Source organism: Asparagus officinalis, chromosome 5 (genome assembly GCF_001876935.1).
Source record: "Asparagus officinalis chromosome 5, Aspof.V1, whole genome shotgun sequence".
Classification (NCBI taxonomy): domain Eukaryota; kingdom Viridiplantae; phylum Streptophyta; class Magnoliopsida; order Asparagales; family Asparagaceae; genus Asparagus; species Asparagus officinalis.
Window position 1 is genome coordinate 109,813,886 of NC_033798.1, and position 19,640 is coordinate 109,833,525.

General features: G+C 35.6%; 2 protein-coding genes and 1 long non-coding RNA gene across 3 annotated transcripts; all 3 read left to right on the forward strand.

Annotated features, from left to right (window-relative positions):
* LOC109840646 lies at positions 1,859-5,924 on the forward strand. The gene is made up of 2 exons (XR_002246971.1): positions 1,859-5,576; positions 5,666-5,924. It is a non-coding gene; the product is annotated as an uncharacterized LOC109840646 (long non-coding RNA).
* On the forward strand, positions 6,578-13,770 carry LOC109840647. Its single transcript, XM_020409373.1, has 3 exons — positions 6,578-6,924; positions 6,994-7,140; positions 12,627-13,770. The coding sequence occupies exons 1-3, from the start codon at positions 6,740-6,742 to the stop codon at positions 13,306-13,308; spliced, it is 1,014 nt and encodes a 337-aa protein (XP_020264962.1). The 5' UTR covers positions 6,578-6,739; the 3' UTR covers positions 13,309-13,770.
* On the forward strand, positions 15,860-18,478 carry LOC109842353 (the record flags this gene model as incomplete). Its single annotated transcript, XM_020411241.1, has 3 exons — positions 15,860-16,103; positions 16,186-16,224; positions 16,443-18,478. Coding segments are annotated over 3 exons (453 nt in total), but the record flags the coding sequence as incomplete, so codon positions are not given.

The window sequence follows — 19,640 nt, forward strand, 5'->3', positions numbered from 1 at the left end:
TAATTATATGAAAATTACCTACACTTCAAAACGTACCAGTTGTAGTATTATAACCGATAATACGCAATAATAGAAATAATGCAAGAAATTGCACAATTAAACAAGAATAATTAATAAAAAAATATAATTACTTATATTTAAAATCAAATAATTATAAGATAATTATCTACATGATAAAACGTACCAGTTGTGCTAATACAATAGGTAATATGCAACAGTAAAAATAATATAACTAATTGTATAATTAAACGAGAATAATTAATAAAAATATAATTACTTACATTTAAAAATAAATAATTATGGAAGAATCATCTACATAATAAAATGTACCAGTTGTACTAATACAGCTGATAATATGCAATAGTAGAAATAATACAATAAATTACACAAATAATACATAATTAATAATACAATATAATACACAAAATAATACGTAATAGTAACAATAATACAACGTATTATTTAAAATAGTACGTAATAGTATCGATAATACAACAAATTAATTCTAGAAATTTTCACTGCCCGAAATTAATTTATAAATATTAAAATCATTAAAATAAATATAAAAGTTGGATTTTAAATCATAGAAATTTGTAGAAAATCAAGAAAAATATAAGTACTCTTTTAAAAATAATAATTGAGTATTTTAAAATACCAAAAAATTATTTTAATTAGTATCAAAATTTATGGTCCTTACAGTAGAGATTCTCTCGAATACTGAGACCATTTATGAAGCGGTCTTGGGGCAGCTACACTCTCATACTACTGCCCTGATAAGCTTGGCACATGGATAGTGAGAATCAATTTCCCAGATACCTCTCTTTCGAGACTTGTTTGTACCCCCAGCCCGATAGTACAACTCATCAGCGTTATTACCAGAGCAATCTATCAAGTGTCAACACGACTTCCCAGATATAACGTCGTCGTCATCTAAGGAATACGTTTCCTTCCGGGAATATAACGTCTTGTTGGCATTCTCAAGAGTCGCACATTTGGAGTCACACCTTCATGAGCGTGGAGTCTCAACGGGCTCTTGGACTTCGACTCGCAGTCCGATACGGTCGATTACAAAAACTTTTCTATTACGGGAGGTCTTCAACTTGTTGTGAGGGCATGTGTGACCCCCAGCTAGGGGTGCTATTTTGATAGTGAAATATCTGTATCCGTATCCGAAATATCCGAATACATATTAGTCATACTCTTACGATAGTTTCGATTCTTAGATTATAGATTTGTGGTTAATTTTGATGATCAAGATGTCTAATCTTAACTTTTCAATTATAATGGACATATTAACAAACTCTTTTGTATCACATGAACTATGTTTTTCTCAATACTATCTAGTTTTCTCATATCTGTTTTGTATCTACATGCATATCCGCTTATATATCAGCATATATATATATATATATATATATATCCGTAACCGTATCCGATTTTAGTGGATATGGTTGTGAATTTTTCTTACCGAGGTATATCCGTATCCATATCCATATTCGAGATGGGTAAGCGGATATTGATATGATAAGCATCATATCCAAGTCGTATCCGGACCGAATGCACCCCTACCCTCAGCGCAATGAGTCGCTCGGGGTTCATTCACCGGGCCTAAGCGTTCCTTGATCGAAACTTTGCCTCGATCCTCATGCAAAAGACCAATACGATCCGCCATCGTCATCTTAAATCAGGATAGATCCACACTGCCGTGGGACATCACTAGAGATACAGGATCAACTAGGGTAGGAACGGAACTCAACGGAAGTGAAGAGATAGCCACGGGAGCCAGATTGGCTTTCGGTCTTCTCGACCGCTGTTTTGGACTTGGGCCTCCATACTTGGCGTGGTTTTGGTGGTTTTTTGGCCACCTCTTCCTATTGCAATTTCTGTGCCTCTTGCACGAGAATCTGTGTGTGTGCAAGTAGTACATGATGCTTCTAAATACGCTCCTCGAGAGTCGAACGGGTCCTTTTGACGCGGACCCATTCACCGGTTGATGGTTTGGAGGAAGAGCCATTTGCTCGCTGCTGAGGCACATGGCGTTTTCTGAATTCTAGATCCGCCTTATAATGAATCCCGTCAACCAGCTCCTAGGCCTTGGATAATTGACGCACGAGGCGTTGGCATTGCTTTTGACGAGCCCTCTTTGACAGAGTCGGCACGCCTTCAGCACTCGACTCCTTGATTGAGGAGGAGTTCAAATCTGCAGATCCGACTTCATTGGATGCCGGAGGGGCGTTGCAAGGCGCAACTTCAATAGCAATGGGATGGTGATCATCGCCCTGGGTCTTCAGATCTGAAGACTAGCGGAACTTCCTGTACTTGCGAGGGGATGAGGATCTGGAGGAAGATGACAGGTATTCCTCGTACTTCTATTGGTCGAACTCTTACTTGACCTCTGTATCAACCGAGATTAGGATCCTTGGTTGTGACACTACAGCCTCAGCAGAGAGGCTGTTGGCTCCTACTGTGGTCGCCAGCGTCTTTACGTTGAAACGTTGAAAGTTGGTTTCTTTATTGCAGGACTCATTACAACTTTAGTCATTACAATAAGTTCAAAATGAAGGACTTTTTATAAGACTCCTTACACAATGAAAATAAAAAAGTTACAACTCTTTTCAAACACACGCAGAGGACGTTTATCACCCACTGTTTATGTGTGATCTTTGCATGTGTCGGGGTTTATCCGTAGACCATGGATCAGATCCGGTTGATCGGAAGGCTAAATGTCCATTGCTTCACAAAGGAAACAAGAACAGAAGTAAATAATCTCAACCAAGTGAGATTACTACTCTTCTCGAGATCAGTACAAATTCTGATATCAAGGAATAGTAGAACGGACCTCAGATCTCTCGAAACGCTCCTTCTTTATGCCAGAGTTCATCAAAATCTCGCTAGCCTCTCTGAAATTTGTGGATCACTCTTCACAGGGACAACACCTCGCCTAAATTTCAGATCCCTGTGTATATGACCTTAGGCTTGTATTTATAGGCTTCAGTTGTGGTGTTTTTGGATAAGAACAAGTGATTTGGTCTCATCTTCAGTTGATAACATCCTAACTATGTTTAGGGATGATATCCAAGTAGTTGAGAGGCTCTGCAACAAATAAATCCCGAGAAAACATTGAAATATGCATTTTTAGGAACCGGGGTGTGAGTCAGATCAATGTGACACACGGGTGTGAGGGTCACATTAAGGTGACATGCGGATGTGAGGGTCACATTAAGGTGACCCACAGGTGACACACATGAGTGCGGGTCACTTTGATGCGATTTCCAAGCGACTATGTCTTGTTTTGGCCTTGTTCTGTCGTTTCACGCACGTTTCGACGTTTCTTTGACTTGTATGCTTTGCTGACTTGTTTTGCTTCTCCACGGTATCAGATAATCCTCTTTTGACTCGAATAATGGCGTTCATCACATTATCGTTATTTTGAGTTGTGTGTGGAAACCTATAGGCAATTTTTGATGTCTACACCGACTTCCATCTTTTTTTGCCTATAAATCCAAACTTTATCCCCCATTTACTTTTAAACTGACTTTCTTTGAAAATCACTTCAAAACCACAAAATATTCTATTGAATTAATTTCAAATCACTTGGTATTTTAGCAGTTTAATACACAACATAAGTTATTATATTTTATTAGCCTACATTACAAAACTAGTATTTTTTATACACCCCTCTTTTGTCACTTTCATATTTTTTCTAGCTTCGGCGAAATTCTTTTTGGGAGCCAAATGTGCAATTAGACCAAAAAATTCATAGCGAGCAAAAAAAGCCATGCACTTTACGTAGTGCTATTGGTGTTATCTTATTCATAAGGGAAATGCCAAAAGATTATTTGGCACATTGGTATAATGATAATAACTATGTCAATGCCTATACAAGATTAAATTTTGGCACAAAGAAGGGGAAGACATGATATTACTTCCAAATATGGTCAAGAGAAAGTTTGGGAGGCCGAAATATGCTAGAGGAGGTTCGCGTCTATTTTTCTCCAATGGCGTAGTTATGGGTCTAATTGCACATTTGGATTAGAAAAAAATATCAATATGTATTGCTAAAGCTAGAAAAATGGCAAACTGATAAGTGGAGCGTACTTACCAATCTGGTAATTTAGCCTAATGTATGATTGATAATTTAACCTATTTTACTATTATTTGCTACAATTTTGTTCTAAGTCCTAAGTGTATTTTCAAACCAAATGCGTAAATTGTTATTTTTGTCCATTTTCAGATCAAGCGGTATCACAAATTATAGATGAGTTTTCTGCCTATAAATCCAAGGTAGTACCCCTATTTATTTTAAAAACCCATCCACTTTCAGAATTACCCTCAGGTACAAATACAACACCAAATTAATTCTAAATCCATTTTAAAACAATAGTTTTGTATAAAAAAATGATAACTACATTACTCCTACTCTACTATAAGGTGGCGTTGTGTACCATGTAAGATTAAATAACCTTTATCAGGAAAAAGAAAGTTGTCAAAAATTTATGTTCTCAAAACAACCTCTTCATCTCCTAGCTCTTCTTACACTTTCGTTCCTATTTGACCCCGTTAAACTCATCTACAAGGAAAGAAGTTATGCTAATTTTAATGATTTTTTAATAAAAAGTTTAGCCTTTTCTTTTACAGTGGATTACTTTGCACATTTTGATAGGCAAAGTAAGTATAGTTGTCAAAAATATTACAGTGATGTTCCTTTTTGGTTAATAGTTCAATCTCTTCGTAGAAACTCTTTGTTTATTAATCAAAAGAGTAATATAATTGTTTTGTTGTAATGACCTTCTTAAAAAAAAGATATTGTAATTAGCATGTCTTCTTCTCTTTTGTTGCTCATATCCCACAAAAAAAAAGGAAAAAAAAGAAATAGAAGATGATAAAAACATCTAGAAAATTAAAATTTAGGTAGTTTTTGTCCAAATATAATTGACAATTGATATCATATAATCAGCATGTCAGAACCACCTCAGCGTAGTGTAGCGTAGTAGTGTAAAAATTATCATTAGCCCGCCAAACAGAAAAAAAATGAAAAGGGTTAACAAACCCGCACGTGACCCCAAATTCTCATTTATCCCGTCGATAGACGGCTTAACTAGTCCTCGTAAGAAGGCGGAACAACCTTTATTTCGGCTTCTCACGCGAGGGTAGACAGCGGAATTTAGAAAAAAAAATTCATCTGAATCTCGTGCGGGGAGGCAGAGCGGAGTTCGGCAGCGGAATTAGGGGAATTAGGCAACGGAATTTGGAGGGAAAGAAGCAGCGGAATTAGGGGAATTAGGAAAAAAATTTCAATTTGGATCTGTTCTCATTACCACTAGCTTCTTTCGTCACAAGCTCTAGATTGAACAAGGAGATTCCTTTCGGTGATCTTGATGGAGATCTGGTTGTAAATTTTTCTGGTTTTTAGGCAAAATTTGATCTATGTTTTCTCTCTCTAAGTAGAAACAAGATGGCAGGGAGAAGAGTTTATGGAGGTTCAGAGATGAGTGTTTTGTTGCAGAATGAAGGGATTTCTTCTGAGGCTTTCCAGACTTTGATTTTTTCTAGCTCCTCTCATACTGGTTTCTGTGGTAAGCTCCTTTTCCTTTTCATATTTATTATGATACTAAGGTTAAATTTCAAGTTAAGCTCTGATCAATTTTTTGGAAATGATAAATAGTTAATGTGCTCAATGGATTAGAGATGAATGAGGATGAAGATGAGGCGGATGAGGAAGAAGACCCCCAATACATGGTTGGTGCAGATGAAAGTTTAAGGGGTGAATAGCTTCGCAACAGGATTGCTTTACAGTTTTGGAATAATTGAAATAAGTAGTTGTTGAATATTAAAGTATAAGGAGGTTGAATTATGTCTTTTATTATCTTTTATGAGCAAAACTTATAATTCCATATAGAGCTATTGAGTAGATAGTTTTTTTCCTTGAATAATCAAATCTTTTTTTTTCTCTTGAATAATCAAATCTTTTTTGCCAAGTTTATTGATAGATAAGAAGCCATATAATATTTTGTTAGCTCATTATCTCTCTTTATCTTTTGAATTAATGCGAAAATGATAATTTATATTTATTTACCTTCTGAACAATCATTTATTGAATAATACCAAATTGTCATTTTAGCGTTATTTCAAAAAAGATATTAATCCCTCGTGTCTCAACTGAATTACATATTAGTGCTTCAAATCTTTGAAATTGCTCAGAAGGTAAATAATGCGAAAAAGATATTAAGGAAGGCAATTAGTTATAATTTTTTAGTAAGGACGAAAGTGATATTTTAAAAAAATAATGAGATTAATCTCCTTAGCCCTTCTTCATTTGCCAAACACAAAAGACTTAACCCCTTGTCTTAACTATAGAATCCAAACGGAATTATAATATTTTTAACCATTCATAATGGATTAACTAAGTTAATCCTTCTCATTAATCCCTATTCATTAACCCTTTGCCAAAAGTGGCCTAAGTATATGGTGTAAGTTGATATATTTTTATTGTAACTTGCTACATTTTTATTGTAAAGGGCTAGTGTAATTTCAAACCAAATGCTTAAAAAAAAAAGTTCGAAACTATTGTCACCGTAACACGCGAATCAATTTTGCTGGTTTTCGCTAAAAAATTTAATAGGGTTTACTAGTGCCAGCAGCGTCGCCACTCTCACCACCTCTCATTTCCAATGGCGCCCATACACTTACAAATCCCCGTCTCTCCTCTCTCAGTTTCCATCCCCAACTCAAAAAATCCATGGCGATGTCGGCGATCTCAACCTCTCTTCTCCTATCCTCGATCCCTTCAACAATCAGGGCCAAAAAAGGCCGGTCCTTTATCGACGCATCAGCGAGATCTGAACCCTCAAACCTCAGAAAAGAAGACATCGTCGTCGTCGGCGCTGGGATCGCCGGCCTAGCCACCGCTCTCTCGCTTCACAGGTGAATTTCCCATCTCAAATCTTAACTAACTTTCCACTGGATCTGATGAGATTTACGAGATTGCCACAGGCTAGGGTTCCGATCGCTGGTCCTGGAGCAAGGGGAGTCGCTGCGGACCGGAGGGACCTCGCTGACGCTGTTTAAGAATGGATGGCGCGTGCTGGACGCTATTGGGGTCGGGGACGAGCTCAGGAGCAAATTCCTCCAAATTCAAGGGTAAATTCGTCAAATTTTCATTTAAAAATTGGGTTTTTATGTGATTTATAAAGGCAAAAATATTGGAAAATTTATACTGAATTATTTTTAAATCCGGCTTAAGCTTCTTACACCCAGATAAAGATATAGAGCATCTCCAACGGACCCCTACAATCTCCCTTAATCTAGGGGGACTTTTAAAGGAGGGGAATGTTCTCCTCCAATGTTCCCCCCTAAAAGTCCCCCTACCCTTTAATTATTCATATTTAGTATTTTAATTTTATAGATTAGGATTTAATTAAATATGTGGTTTATTTATAAATGAATAAATAATTAAATATTAATAACTAAAAATAATTAATTAATTAATTTAAATTAAGAAATTACCTTATATAGTCATTAAATTAATTAATAATATTAAATTTTAATAAATAATTAATTTATATAATAATTAATTTATATAAATCATGTTAAAAGTTAAATATTTTTTTAAATTTAAATTCATATTATTTTAATATTAATTTCATTTAACAATAATATCTCAACGGCCATATCTCAACGATCATGTTATAACGTTCATATTTCTTCGGTCATATATCAACGATCATATTTTAACGGTCATATTTTAACGGACGTTCTTTTAATTAAATGTGGTCACTCCCTCTATAAATAGCACTACTAGTGTCTTTCGTTTTCACTAAATTCAAATTCATTTAATTTTTTTAACCCAATCTTCAATATTATTTATGGTTAGTAATTTGTTACGTGCCTTGCTACAAGAGGAAGAGGATGACGACGATGATGATTATGCGACCTTATTAGCAATCGCATCTTTGGAAGAACACCACTCCAACGAATGTCAAAGTTCATGTCGTCGTGGTTCCATTCCAAGGCGCGTTGTAATTCAACGCAATAGAGCTGAAGGTCACGAGAGACTTTTTCATGATTATTTTAGTGAATCTCCTGTCTATCATGCAAAACTATTTTGAAGGAGGTTTCGTATGCATCGTCCATTATTTTTGCGTATTTTATCCGTAGTGGAAACAAACGATTCGTACTTTATCCAGAAACGGGATGCTGTTAGGAAAATTAGTTTATCCTCACTACAGAAAGTAACTGCTACTATGAGGATGCTTGCTTATGAAGTATCAGCAGATTCTGTGGATGATTACGTGCGGATTAGAGAAAGCGCCGCTATAGAGTCTCGACGGGTTTATCAAAGCAATTGTTGTAATTTTCGGTGATGAGTATCTAAGGTCACCAACTGACGAGGACACTGCAAGATTGCTTGCAATTAGCGAACAACGAGGATTTCCTGGGATGTTAGGAAGCATTGACTGCATGCATTGGAGATGGAAGAATTGTCCGGCTGCATATCATGGTATGTATACTGGTCACATCCACACTCGTACAATAATTTTAGAAGCTGTTGCTTCCTATGATCTTTGGATTTGGCATGCTTTTTTCGGTTTATCGGGAGTTATTAATGACATTAATGTGTTAGAACGGTCTTTCGTCTTTTCTCAACTTGCTGAAAGGCATGGTCCGACTGTTAATTATACAGTCAATGATCATGAATACACGATGGGATACTACCTTGCTGATGGTATATATCCGTCATGGTCAACATTTGTTAAAACAATTTCTTTACCACAAGGAAATAAAATAATATATTTACACTTCATGAGTCGGCAAGAAAGGATGTAGAGCGAGCATTCGGAGTATTCCAATCACGCTTTACAATTGTGCGTGGACCAGCTCGCTCTTGGGATGAGAAAATATTAAAAAATATTATGCAAGCATGCATAATAATGCATAACATGATCGTTAAAGATGAAAAAAATGATGATTATATCGACTTCATGTATGATGCTGCTGAGGAAGCTCCAACTATATCAGTGTCTCACGAACGTCCAATAGATTTGTGTGAATTTATTCAGAATCATCATCGCATTAGAGACAGGCAAACTCATTCTCAATTGCTGTTGGATCTTGTCAAGCACTTATAGGAACGAAATGGTGGGCTTTAGTAAGGAATTTGTCTGCTGATGTAATATTAATGTCATTGAATTTAGTGTTGCAAGTAAGGACCTGTTAGTTGATGTTGAATTTCTATATCAATATGTGATCTAATTTAATTTTCGAGAAAAGTTTCCATTTGCATAAATAGAACTTCATAAAATCTTCAAATATGATACATCATCTTCAAGTACGATACAACAAGAGTAAATTAAAATACATAAAAACACACTAAATAAATTATAGATTTGAACCGTCACCATCTTTCTTCTAATTTGAACTGCCACCAAATTGTCTTCCAAGAATTTTTATTTTCAGCTTATTGTAATACTCTACTTGTAATGAAGGCATGCCATCAGTGTTAATTGTCATAATCCTGTCATCTTGTTTCATAACTTTCAATCGTATTTTTTTCTTTTTGATATTTTGAAATTCTTGAGCGACTTGTAGTCTGGCTTGCTCAATCTTTATGCGCTCTTTCTCCTGAACATAAATTTGATCAAATAATTCTGCTCTTTTTGTTTCTTTTTCTTTCCGATCTTGCTTCATTTCATCAATAAACAACATCACTAGTGTAATTTCAGAAGTCATATGCTTGTTTTTATCTTGTTTCAATCTTTCTTTTACATCCTTTCTACCTATGGGCCTTGATGATCCCTCAGTAGGACATTCGTCTTTCCTGCAATTTATTGAATCTGGAGTTGCAGGAGAAGAAGTAGCAGGACTTTAATTTTTTGACTTCTTAGATTTTTTTCATTGAAAATTGGTCAAGCCATTTTGGATGGAACCTTAACTCATTCTAACAATGTAAAAATTGAAAACTTACTCCTTGCATGCTTTGAAACATTTGCATCGCTTCCATAATCTAATTAAAAAATAAAACAAATTTACTAACATGTAAAAAGTAAAACAATTAATAAATTATATAAATCCAACCAGTTTAAATAAATTGAAGCCACAATTAGTACCTTGTCATTTTCTATCACACACCACTTTAATATCTTGCTTCAATTTGATTAAAACACCCACAAAATTTACTAACTGCAATTTGAATAGCCGACCAACGGTGTTCTAACCCTTTTTTATCACGATCGCTACTGAATGTCTTGTTTTCTTGATAGTAAGTTGCTACTCGGTGCCAAACTTTATAATATTTTTGTAATGTTCCTTGCACTGGATTAATGCTAGTGTTGAGCCATGCAGATACAAGCAAGATGTCTTATTCCATCCGATATTTTGATTTTCGCATCGACTTCTTTTGCAATGGTACATCTTCTACAGAATTTTCTTCGGGTATGTCCGGTTGAAACAATTGCTCTTCATATTGATCTTTCCATGGATAATGACTAGTCATCAAATTGACATAATATGGATTATTATTTTCTGCCATCTACATCAAGTATAAATCTCACATGAGTATGATTTAATTAAAATTCTCAAATTGTTGAAAATATAAGAAACATGAAGTGCAAAAATAAAAAAAAAATTAAACAAAAATTATAACATACCATAAATTATAGTATATATGATGAAATAGAGGTAGAAACAATAAAAGAGTGAAGTGTGAAAGTGCACTTCAGGGTAGTGCCTTATTTATAGGATAAAAATTAGTTAGATAATTAAAAAAATTAGCTATTGGAGCTAAAAAAAGCCTATATTAGAAAAACAACCTATACTAGAAAAAAAACTTATACTAGAAAAACACATTATACTACAAAGACAACCTATAATTAAAAAAAACCTATACTAGAAAAGCAACCTATATTAGAAAAAAACCTATACTAGAAAAACACCCTATACTTGAAAAACAACATATAATTAATAAAAAATATTAATAAAAATTTATAATAAAAATTATAAGGGGTACGTTTTAAAAAATATTAATCAAATTGAATTAACTATACATTAACTCAATTATTTTATTTTGAATTGACTATACATTAACTAAATTTGATTAACTATAAATTAACTCCATTAAAAATATTAATTTAAAATTATAAGGGGAAGGTTAAGGGATTTTAACATTCCCCTTAATTTGGGGAGAGAGTTAAGGGGTTTAGGGTGAATGGGCATTTTTTCCGGCTCGTTGGAGCAACTTTCCCTCCAAAGTTCCTTAATTAAGCTAAGGGGTCGGATTTTTCTGGCCCCTTGGAGATACCTTTTAATACTTTGTATCTGGAGTACTTTACTTAATTTCCTTTGCAGTCTTAGGTTTTGGCGGTATTTATCACGCGCTTCTTGGACCTAAGACTCTTGAGGAATCTTTTCCATTCTTCGGTTATGTATGGAAAGAGAGAAATAAAATGAATACAATTTTGGGTATTCACTTAATTTTGTTAGGTACAAGTGCTTTTCTTCTAGTACTTAAAGCTCTTTATTTTGGGGGCTTATATGATACCTAGGCCCCTAGGGGTGGAGATGTAAGAAAAATTACCAACTTGACCCTTAGCCCAAGTGTTATATTTGGTTATTTACTAAAATCTCCTTTTGGGGGAGAAGAATGGATTGTTAGTGTGGACGATTTAGAAGATATAAGGGCATCTCCAAGGGGTTAAAAAAATTCGGCCCCTTAGCTTAATTAAGGAACTTCGGAAGGGAAGCTGCTCCAACGAGCCGAAAAAAACGCCCCTTCACCCCAAACCCGTTAACTCTCTCCCCAAATTAAGGGGAAGGTTAAAGTACCTTAACCTTCCCCTTATAATTTTATATTAATATTTTTTTAATGGAGTTAATGTATAGTTAATCAAATTTAGTTAATGTATAGTTAATTCAAAATAAAATAATTGAGTTAATGTATAGTTAATTCAATTTGATTAATATTTTTTAAAACGTACCAAATAAAATAATTGAGTTAATGTATAGTTAATTCAATTTGATTAATATTTTTTAAAACGTACCCCTTATACTTTTTTATTAATATTTTTATTAATTTTAGGTTGTTTTTCTAGTATAAGGTGTTTTTTAGTATAGGTTTTTTTCTAGTATAGGATGTTTTTCTAGTATAGGCTTTTTTTAATTATAGGTTGTCTTTGTAGTATAGAGTGTTTTTCCAATATAGGTTTTTTTCCCTAGTATTGGTTGTTTTTTTAGTATAGGTTTTTTTTAGCTCTAATAGCTAATTTTTTTAATTATCTAACTAATTTTTACACTATAAATAAGGCACTATCCTGAAGTGCACTTTCACACTTCACTCTTTCATTGTTTCTACCTCTATTTCATCATATATACTACAATTTAAGGTATGTTATAATTTTTGTTTAATTATTTTTGTTTTTTTATTTTTGCTCGTCATGTTTCTTATATTTTTAACAATTTGAGAATTTTAATTAAATCATACTCATGTGAGATTTATACTTGATGTATGTTAGAATTAAGTATTGTCTTATCGGGTTAAGACCCAATAACCTATTACCCACTTGTACTCCTATATATACTGCATTTCCCACACCAACCGCTCCATCACTTGATCAATCTGTTATGTTCTCCAGATATGGCAGAGGTCGTGGTCGTAGTCGAGGACGTGACCGCGACACAAAGGGAGGACGTGGCACATTTGGGAGACAGGTTGACTCCGATAAGACTCTGCGTCAGTGTAGATATTATGGGAGGACTAATCATATATCTGAGAAGTGCTGGGAGAAGTTTGATCACCCTGCATGGGCCAAAATTACTGATATTACATTTATCTCTGTTGATTCTCCGACTACTACTTTTGCTCCCTTCACTGTTCAAATTTCGCAAGCTGAGTATGACCGGTTGCGTCAACTCGAGTCTTCTCAGAATAGTCATTTTGCTACTCATGCATCCTCTTCAGGTATGGATGCCTACATTGCCTCTCCTCACAAGCCATGGGTATTAGATTCTGGTGCCTCTTCTCATATGACAGGTATAAAGGATCACTTTGTTTCTTTAAAACTGTCTGACAAGTTTTCATCGGTCTGCATTGCTGATGATACATATTCTCCAGTTCTTGGTGATGGAGTAGTCTATGCTACTTCATCACTGACCCTTACTGACGTCTTAAAGTATTTGTGGTCTGATGTTCTCAGTGCATGTTTCCTGATTAATAGGATGCCCTCTCCTGTTCTTAATGGTACAATACTGTTCACCTACCTTTATCCTGACAAAAAACCTTTTCCTGTGGTTCATCGTGTTTTTGGCTGTACTTGATTTGTTCAGGATTTGTCTCCAGGACTGGATAAAATATCTCATCGGTCTATTAAGTGTCTTTGTAGGCTACTCGCGTACTCAAAAAGGTTATCGGTGTTATAACTCATCCACCAGGAGATATTTTTTGTCAGCAGATGTAACTTTTTTTTAGTATGTTTCATACTTCTCGACTAGTTCATCTCCACCTGTCAATCCATCTATGCCTATTCCTTCTATTGCTCCTACTACTGTTCCATTACCTGCTTTCGTTCCTTTTGCTAATGGATCTCCAAGATTACAAAATACCTCCATTGTGCCATTTGCACCACCGCCACTACTGACGTATTGTCGCCGTCCAAAAGTTCCTGTCCCTCTCTCTGCTCCAACCGAACAGTCATCTCCCGTTGCAGGTCTGTCTCCTTCTAATATTTCTAATTCCCCTGATCTGGACATTCCAATTGCTCATCGGAAAGGTAAACGGTCTTGTACTAATCATCCTATATCTGATTCCTGATCTGGACATTCCAATTGCTCATCGGAAAGGTAAACGGTCTTGTACTAATCATCCTATATCTGATTTTGTTTCTTATGACCCCAATTGCTCATCGGAAAGGTAAACGGTCTTGTACTAATCATCCTATATCTGATTTTGTTTCTTATGACCATCTTACTCCCTCTTCTCGTCAGTTTACTTTGTCCTTGTCCTCTATATCTCTACCTAGGTCATATGAGGAGGTCGTGTTAGTTCCTTCTTGGAAACAGGCCATGGATGAGGAGATGGATGTACTTGTTTCTAGAAGGACTTGGGATCTTGTATCTTTTCCGACGGGTGCTACAGTGGTTAGCTGTCGATGGGTTTATACCTTGAAGTATCGCACAGATGGTTCGATTGATCGATATAAAGCTCGTCTTGTCGTTAAGGGTTATCTCAAACCTATGAGGTCGACTATCTTGAGACGTTCTCTCCCGTAGCCCGTCTTAATTCCATTCGCCAACTTTTTTCTATGGTCGTTAATCTGGACTGGACAATGTTTCAGCTGGATGTTAAAAATATCTTTCTGTATAATGACTTACAGGAGGAAGTCTATATAGAGCAACCTTTAGGGTATGTTGCTCAGGGAGAGAATATTGTCTGCAAGCTTAAAAAGGCGATTTATGGTCTCAAACCGAGTCCACGGGCATGATTTGAGAAATTTAGTATTGCTATATCTGGTGTCGGTTTCAAACGATGTCGGTCTGATCACTCCGTTTTTATTCGGCTCACTACATCTGATCTGGTGATTCTAGCAGTATATATTGATGACATCTTACTAACTGGGAGTGACATTGCTATCTTAGCAGAGACTAAGGAGTACCTTTCACGTCACTTTGTAACCAAAGATATAGAAAAACCCAAATACTTTCTTGGGATTGAGATTGCATATTAAAAGGACCGTTTGCTTCTATCTCAAAGAAAATATGCATTTGACTTATTAGAAGAGAGAGGCCTTTTGGGGTGTAAGCCAGCAAACACTCTCATGGAGGTGAATGTGGATTTGTGACGTGCTAATAGTCCTCTCCTAGATGATGCAGGCCGATGTAGGAGATTGATTGGGAAGTTAATCTTACTGTAACCAGACCTGATATTACCTTTACAGTGGGAGTACTGAGCAGGTTTATACATAAATCTAGAGAGGTTCACTGGACTGCTGCTTTGAGAATTTTAGCTTATGTTAAAAGCTGTCCGGGAAAAGGATTACTGTATAAGAAACATGGACATTTACACATCTCTGCCTATTCTGATGTTGGGTATGCGGGAGATATTGGAGATAGAAAGTCTACTTCTGGATTTTACACATTTATTGGAGGAAATTTGGTTATTTGGAGGAGCAAGAAACAAGATGTAGTATTTCAATCTAGTGCAGAGACAGAATACAGAGCTATGACCCACACTATTTATGAGATGATATGGTTACAGAAGCTGCTGACTGAGCTTGGTTTTACTCAGCCTGGATTTATACCTATGCATTGTGATAATCAATCTGCTATCCATATTGTAAAGAATCTAGTGTTTCATGAGAGAACTAAGCACATTGAAGTTGATTGTAATTTTGTCAGAGATGCTTGGGAAAAAAAGTGATCTCTCTTCGGTTTACTCCGTCCTCAGAACAGTTAGCTGATATTCTCACTAAAGCTATTTCACCTAAGGTGTTTTTCATTCTGTGTAAGAAGCTGGGCATGATTGATATATATGCTCCAGCTTAAAGGGGGTGTTAGAATTAAGTATTAGGTTATCGGGTTAAGACTCAATAACCTATTACCCACCTGTACTCCTATATATATGGAGCCATGAGGAGAAACCCTAATATGATTTTGATTTACCATTTCAACAATGTAGATGGTAGGAAATAATAATATATATTATGTCAATTTGATGACTAGTCATTATCCATGGGAACATCAATATGAAGAGCAATCGTTTCAACCAGACATACCCGAAGAAAATTCGGTAAAAGATGTACCATTGCGAAAGAAGTTGATGCGAAAATCAAAATATCGGATGGAAGAAGACATCTTGATTGTATCTGCATGACTCAACACTAGCATTGATCTAGTGCAAGGGGCATTGCAAAAATATTCTAAATTTTGGCACCGAGTAGCAACTTACTATCAAGAAAACAAGACATTCAGTAGCGATCGTGATAAAAAAGGGTTAGAGCACCGTTGGTCGGCTATTCAAACTGCAGTTAGTAAATTTTGCAGGTGTTTTAATCAAATTGAAGCAAGAAATCAAAGTGGCGTGACAGAGAATGACAAGGTACTAATTGTGGCTTCAAATTATTTAAACTGATTGGATTTATATAATTTATTAATTGTTTCTATTTACATGTTAGTAAATTTATTTTAATTTTTAATTAGATTATGGAAATGATGCAAATGTTTCAAAACATGCAAGGAGTAAGTTTTTAATTTTTACATTGTTGGAATGAGTTAAGGTTCCATCCAAAGTGGCTTGGCCAATTTTCAATGAAAAAAATCTAAGAAGTCAAAAAATTCAAGTCCTACATCTCCTCCTGCAACTCCAGATTCAATAAATTGTAGGGCAGACGAATGTCTTCCTGAGGGTTCGTCAAGACCCATAGGTAGAAAGGTTGCAAAAGAAAGGTTGAAATAAGGTAAAGACAAGCATATAGCTTCTGAAATTACACCAGTAATGTTGTTTATTGATGAAATGAGGCAGGATCGGAAAGAAAAAGAGTCAAAAAGAGCAGAATTATTTGATCAAATTTATGTTCAGGAGCAAGAGCGCACAAAGATAGAGCAAGCCAAACTACAGATCGCTTAAGTAGCTCAAAATATCAAAAAGGAAAAAATACGATTGAAAGTTATGAAACAAGATGAGAGGATTATGGCAATTAACACTGATGGCATGCCTCCATTACAAGTAGAGTATTATAATAAGCTGAAGATGGAAATTCTTGGAAGACAATTTGGTAGTGGTAGTTCAAATTAGAAGGAAGATGGTGGCGGTTCAAATCTACAATTTATTTAGTGTGTTTTTATGTATTTCAATTTACTCTTGTTGTATCGTACTTGAAGATGATGTATTGTATTTGAAGATTTTATGAAGTTCTATTTATGCAAATGGAAACTTTTCTTAAAATTAAATTAGATCACATATTGATATAGAAATTAAACATCAACTAACAGGTCCTTACTTGCAACACTAAATTCAATGACATTAATATTACATCAGCACACAAATCCTTTACTAAAGCCCACCATTTCATTCCCTTAAGTGCTCGACAAAATCCAACTGCAATTGAGAATGAGTTTGCCTGTCTCTAATGCAATGATGATTCTGAATAAATTCACACAAATCTATTATACGTTCGTGAGACACTGATATGGTTAGAGCTTCCTCAGCAGCATCGTACGTGAAGTCGATATAATCATCATTTCTTTCATCTTCAACGATCATATTATGCACGCTTGCATAATATTTTTCAATATTTTCTCATCCCAAGAGCGAGTTGGTCCACACACAATTGCAAAGCGTGATTAGAGTACCCCGAATGCTCGCTCTACATCCTTTCATGCCGACTCATGAAGTGTAGCAAAATGTTTTCTTTTATTTCCTTGTGATAAAGAAGTTGTTTTAACAAATGTTGACCATAACGGATATATACCATCAATTAGGTAGTATCCCATCGTGTATTCGTGACCACTGACTGTATAATTAACAGTCGGACCATGCCCTTTAGCAAGTTGAGAAAAAACGGAAGACCGTTCTAACACATTAATGTCATTAAGAGCTCCCGGTAAACCGAAAAAAGCATGCTAAATTCAAAGATCGTAGGAAGGAACAACTTCTAAAATTATTGTACGAGTGTGGATGTGACTAGTATACATACCATGATACGCAACCGGATAATTCTTCCATCTCCAATGCATGTAGTCAATACTTCCCCGGAAATCCCCGTTGTTCGCCAATTGCAAGCAATCTTGCAGTTTCCTCGTCAATTGGTGACCTTAGATACTCATCACCGAAAAATTGCAACAATTGCTTTAGTAAACCGACCGAGACTCTATAGCAGTGCTTTCTCCAATCCACACATAATCATCCACAGAATCTGCTGATACTCCATAAGCAAGCATCCTCATAGCAACAGTTACTTTCTGTTGTGAGGATAAACCAATTTTCCCAGCACCATCCCGTTTCTGGACAAAGTAGGAATTGTGTGTTTCCACTACAGATAAAATACGTAAAAATAGTGGACGATGCATACGAAACCTCTTTCGAAATAGTTTTGCAGGATACACAGGAGATTCACTAAAATAATCATGAAAAAGTCTCTCGTGACCTTCAACTCTATTGCGCTGAATTACAACGTGCCCTGGAATGGAACCACGACGACATGAACTTTGACCTTCGCTAGAGTGGTGTTCTTCCAAAGATGCGATTGCTAATAAGGTCGCATAATCATCATCGTCGTCATCCTCTTCCTCTTGTAGCAAGGCACGTAACAAATTACTAGCCATAAATAATATTGAAGATTGGGTTAAAAAAATTAAATGAATTCGAATTTAGTGAAAATGAAAGACACTGGTAATGCTATTTATAGAGAGAGTGACCACATTTAATTAAAAAACGGTCGTTGATATATGACCGAAGAAATATGAATGTTATAATACGACCATTGAGATATGACCGTTGAGATATTATTGTTAAATGAAATTAGTATTAAAATAATATGAATTTAAATTTAAAATAATATTTAACTTTTAACATGATTTATATAAATTAATTACTTGTTAAATTTTAATATGATTAATTAATTTAATTATTATATAAGGTAATTTCTTAATTTAGTTATTAATATTTAATTATTTATTCACTTATAAATAAACCACATATTTAATTAAATCCTAATCTATAAAATTAAAATACTAAATATGAATAATTAAGGGGTAGGGGGACTTTTAAGGGGGAACATTGGAGGAGAACATTTCCCTCTTTTAAAAGTCCCCCTAGATTAAGGGAGATTATAGAGATCTCTTGGAGATGCTCTAATAGCAACTTAGACCAAATATAGCTGCTGATTGCCAATTATAGCTGTTGAAATAGTAATATGTTTAGGGGCTTATGTGTAAGTTGTAGGGGCCTATATAAGCCCATCTTATCTCATGAATAAGATTAGGGTTTTCATTTACAATATGGTATCAGAGCCACCAAAACCCTAACCCTAGCCGCCCCCCCTCTCAACCGGTTGAGTTCTTAACCGTTTAAAAAGAACACCCGTTCACATATTCAACATTGTGACAGGTTGTTATTAATAACACCAAAATCCATGCCTTACACGCATGGGGAATTTCATCCTGAATCCTAAGAAAGGATATGCCGACGCCTAACACGCGTCGCCGGTTTAGTCTTTCCCCGTAGAAAAAGACACCAGAGTTCGATTCTGGGGTATTTTATCCCGAAGCCTAAGGAGGGATAAGTCAACGTTTAATACACGTTGCTGGGTAGCCTATTCCCATGACAACGGCGAAGTCTATGTATTCAAAGTCATAGCAACAAGTCTTAGAGGATTCAGTCTCTAAGCACAACGTTACATGCGGAACGGATTTAGACAATTCGCATGCTAGCCCGACTCAAACGGTAGTCGGTAAAGGTTAATCAAATCCGTTAAAGGCTTGGGGTTAGCCAAAAATCCTAAAGTCAGCGCCTAACACGCGTCGCCGGGTAGTCTATTCCCGTGAGAAAGACGAAGTCTACGTATTCGAAGTCGTAGCATCAAGTCTAAGGGAGTTCATTCCTTTAGCACAACGTCACATGCGGAACGGACTTAAGACAATCCGCATGTAAGCCC

Coding starts and splice junctions, on each gene's coding strand:
- LOC109840647 (XM_020409373.1), top strand. CDS start 6,740: ATGGCGATGTCGGCGATCTCAACCTCTCTTCTCCTATCCTCGATCCCT. Junction 6,925..6,993: donor ACCGCTCTCTCGCTTCACAG/GTGAATTTCCCA, acceptor AGATTGCCACAG/GCTAGGGTTCCGATCGCTGG. Junction 7,141..12,626: donor AAATTCCTCCAAATTCAAGG/GTAAATTCGTCA, acceptor TATGTTCTCCAG/ATATGGCAGAGGTCGTGGTC.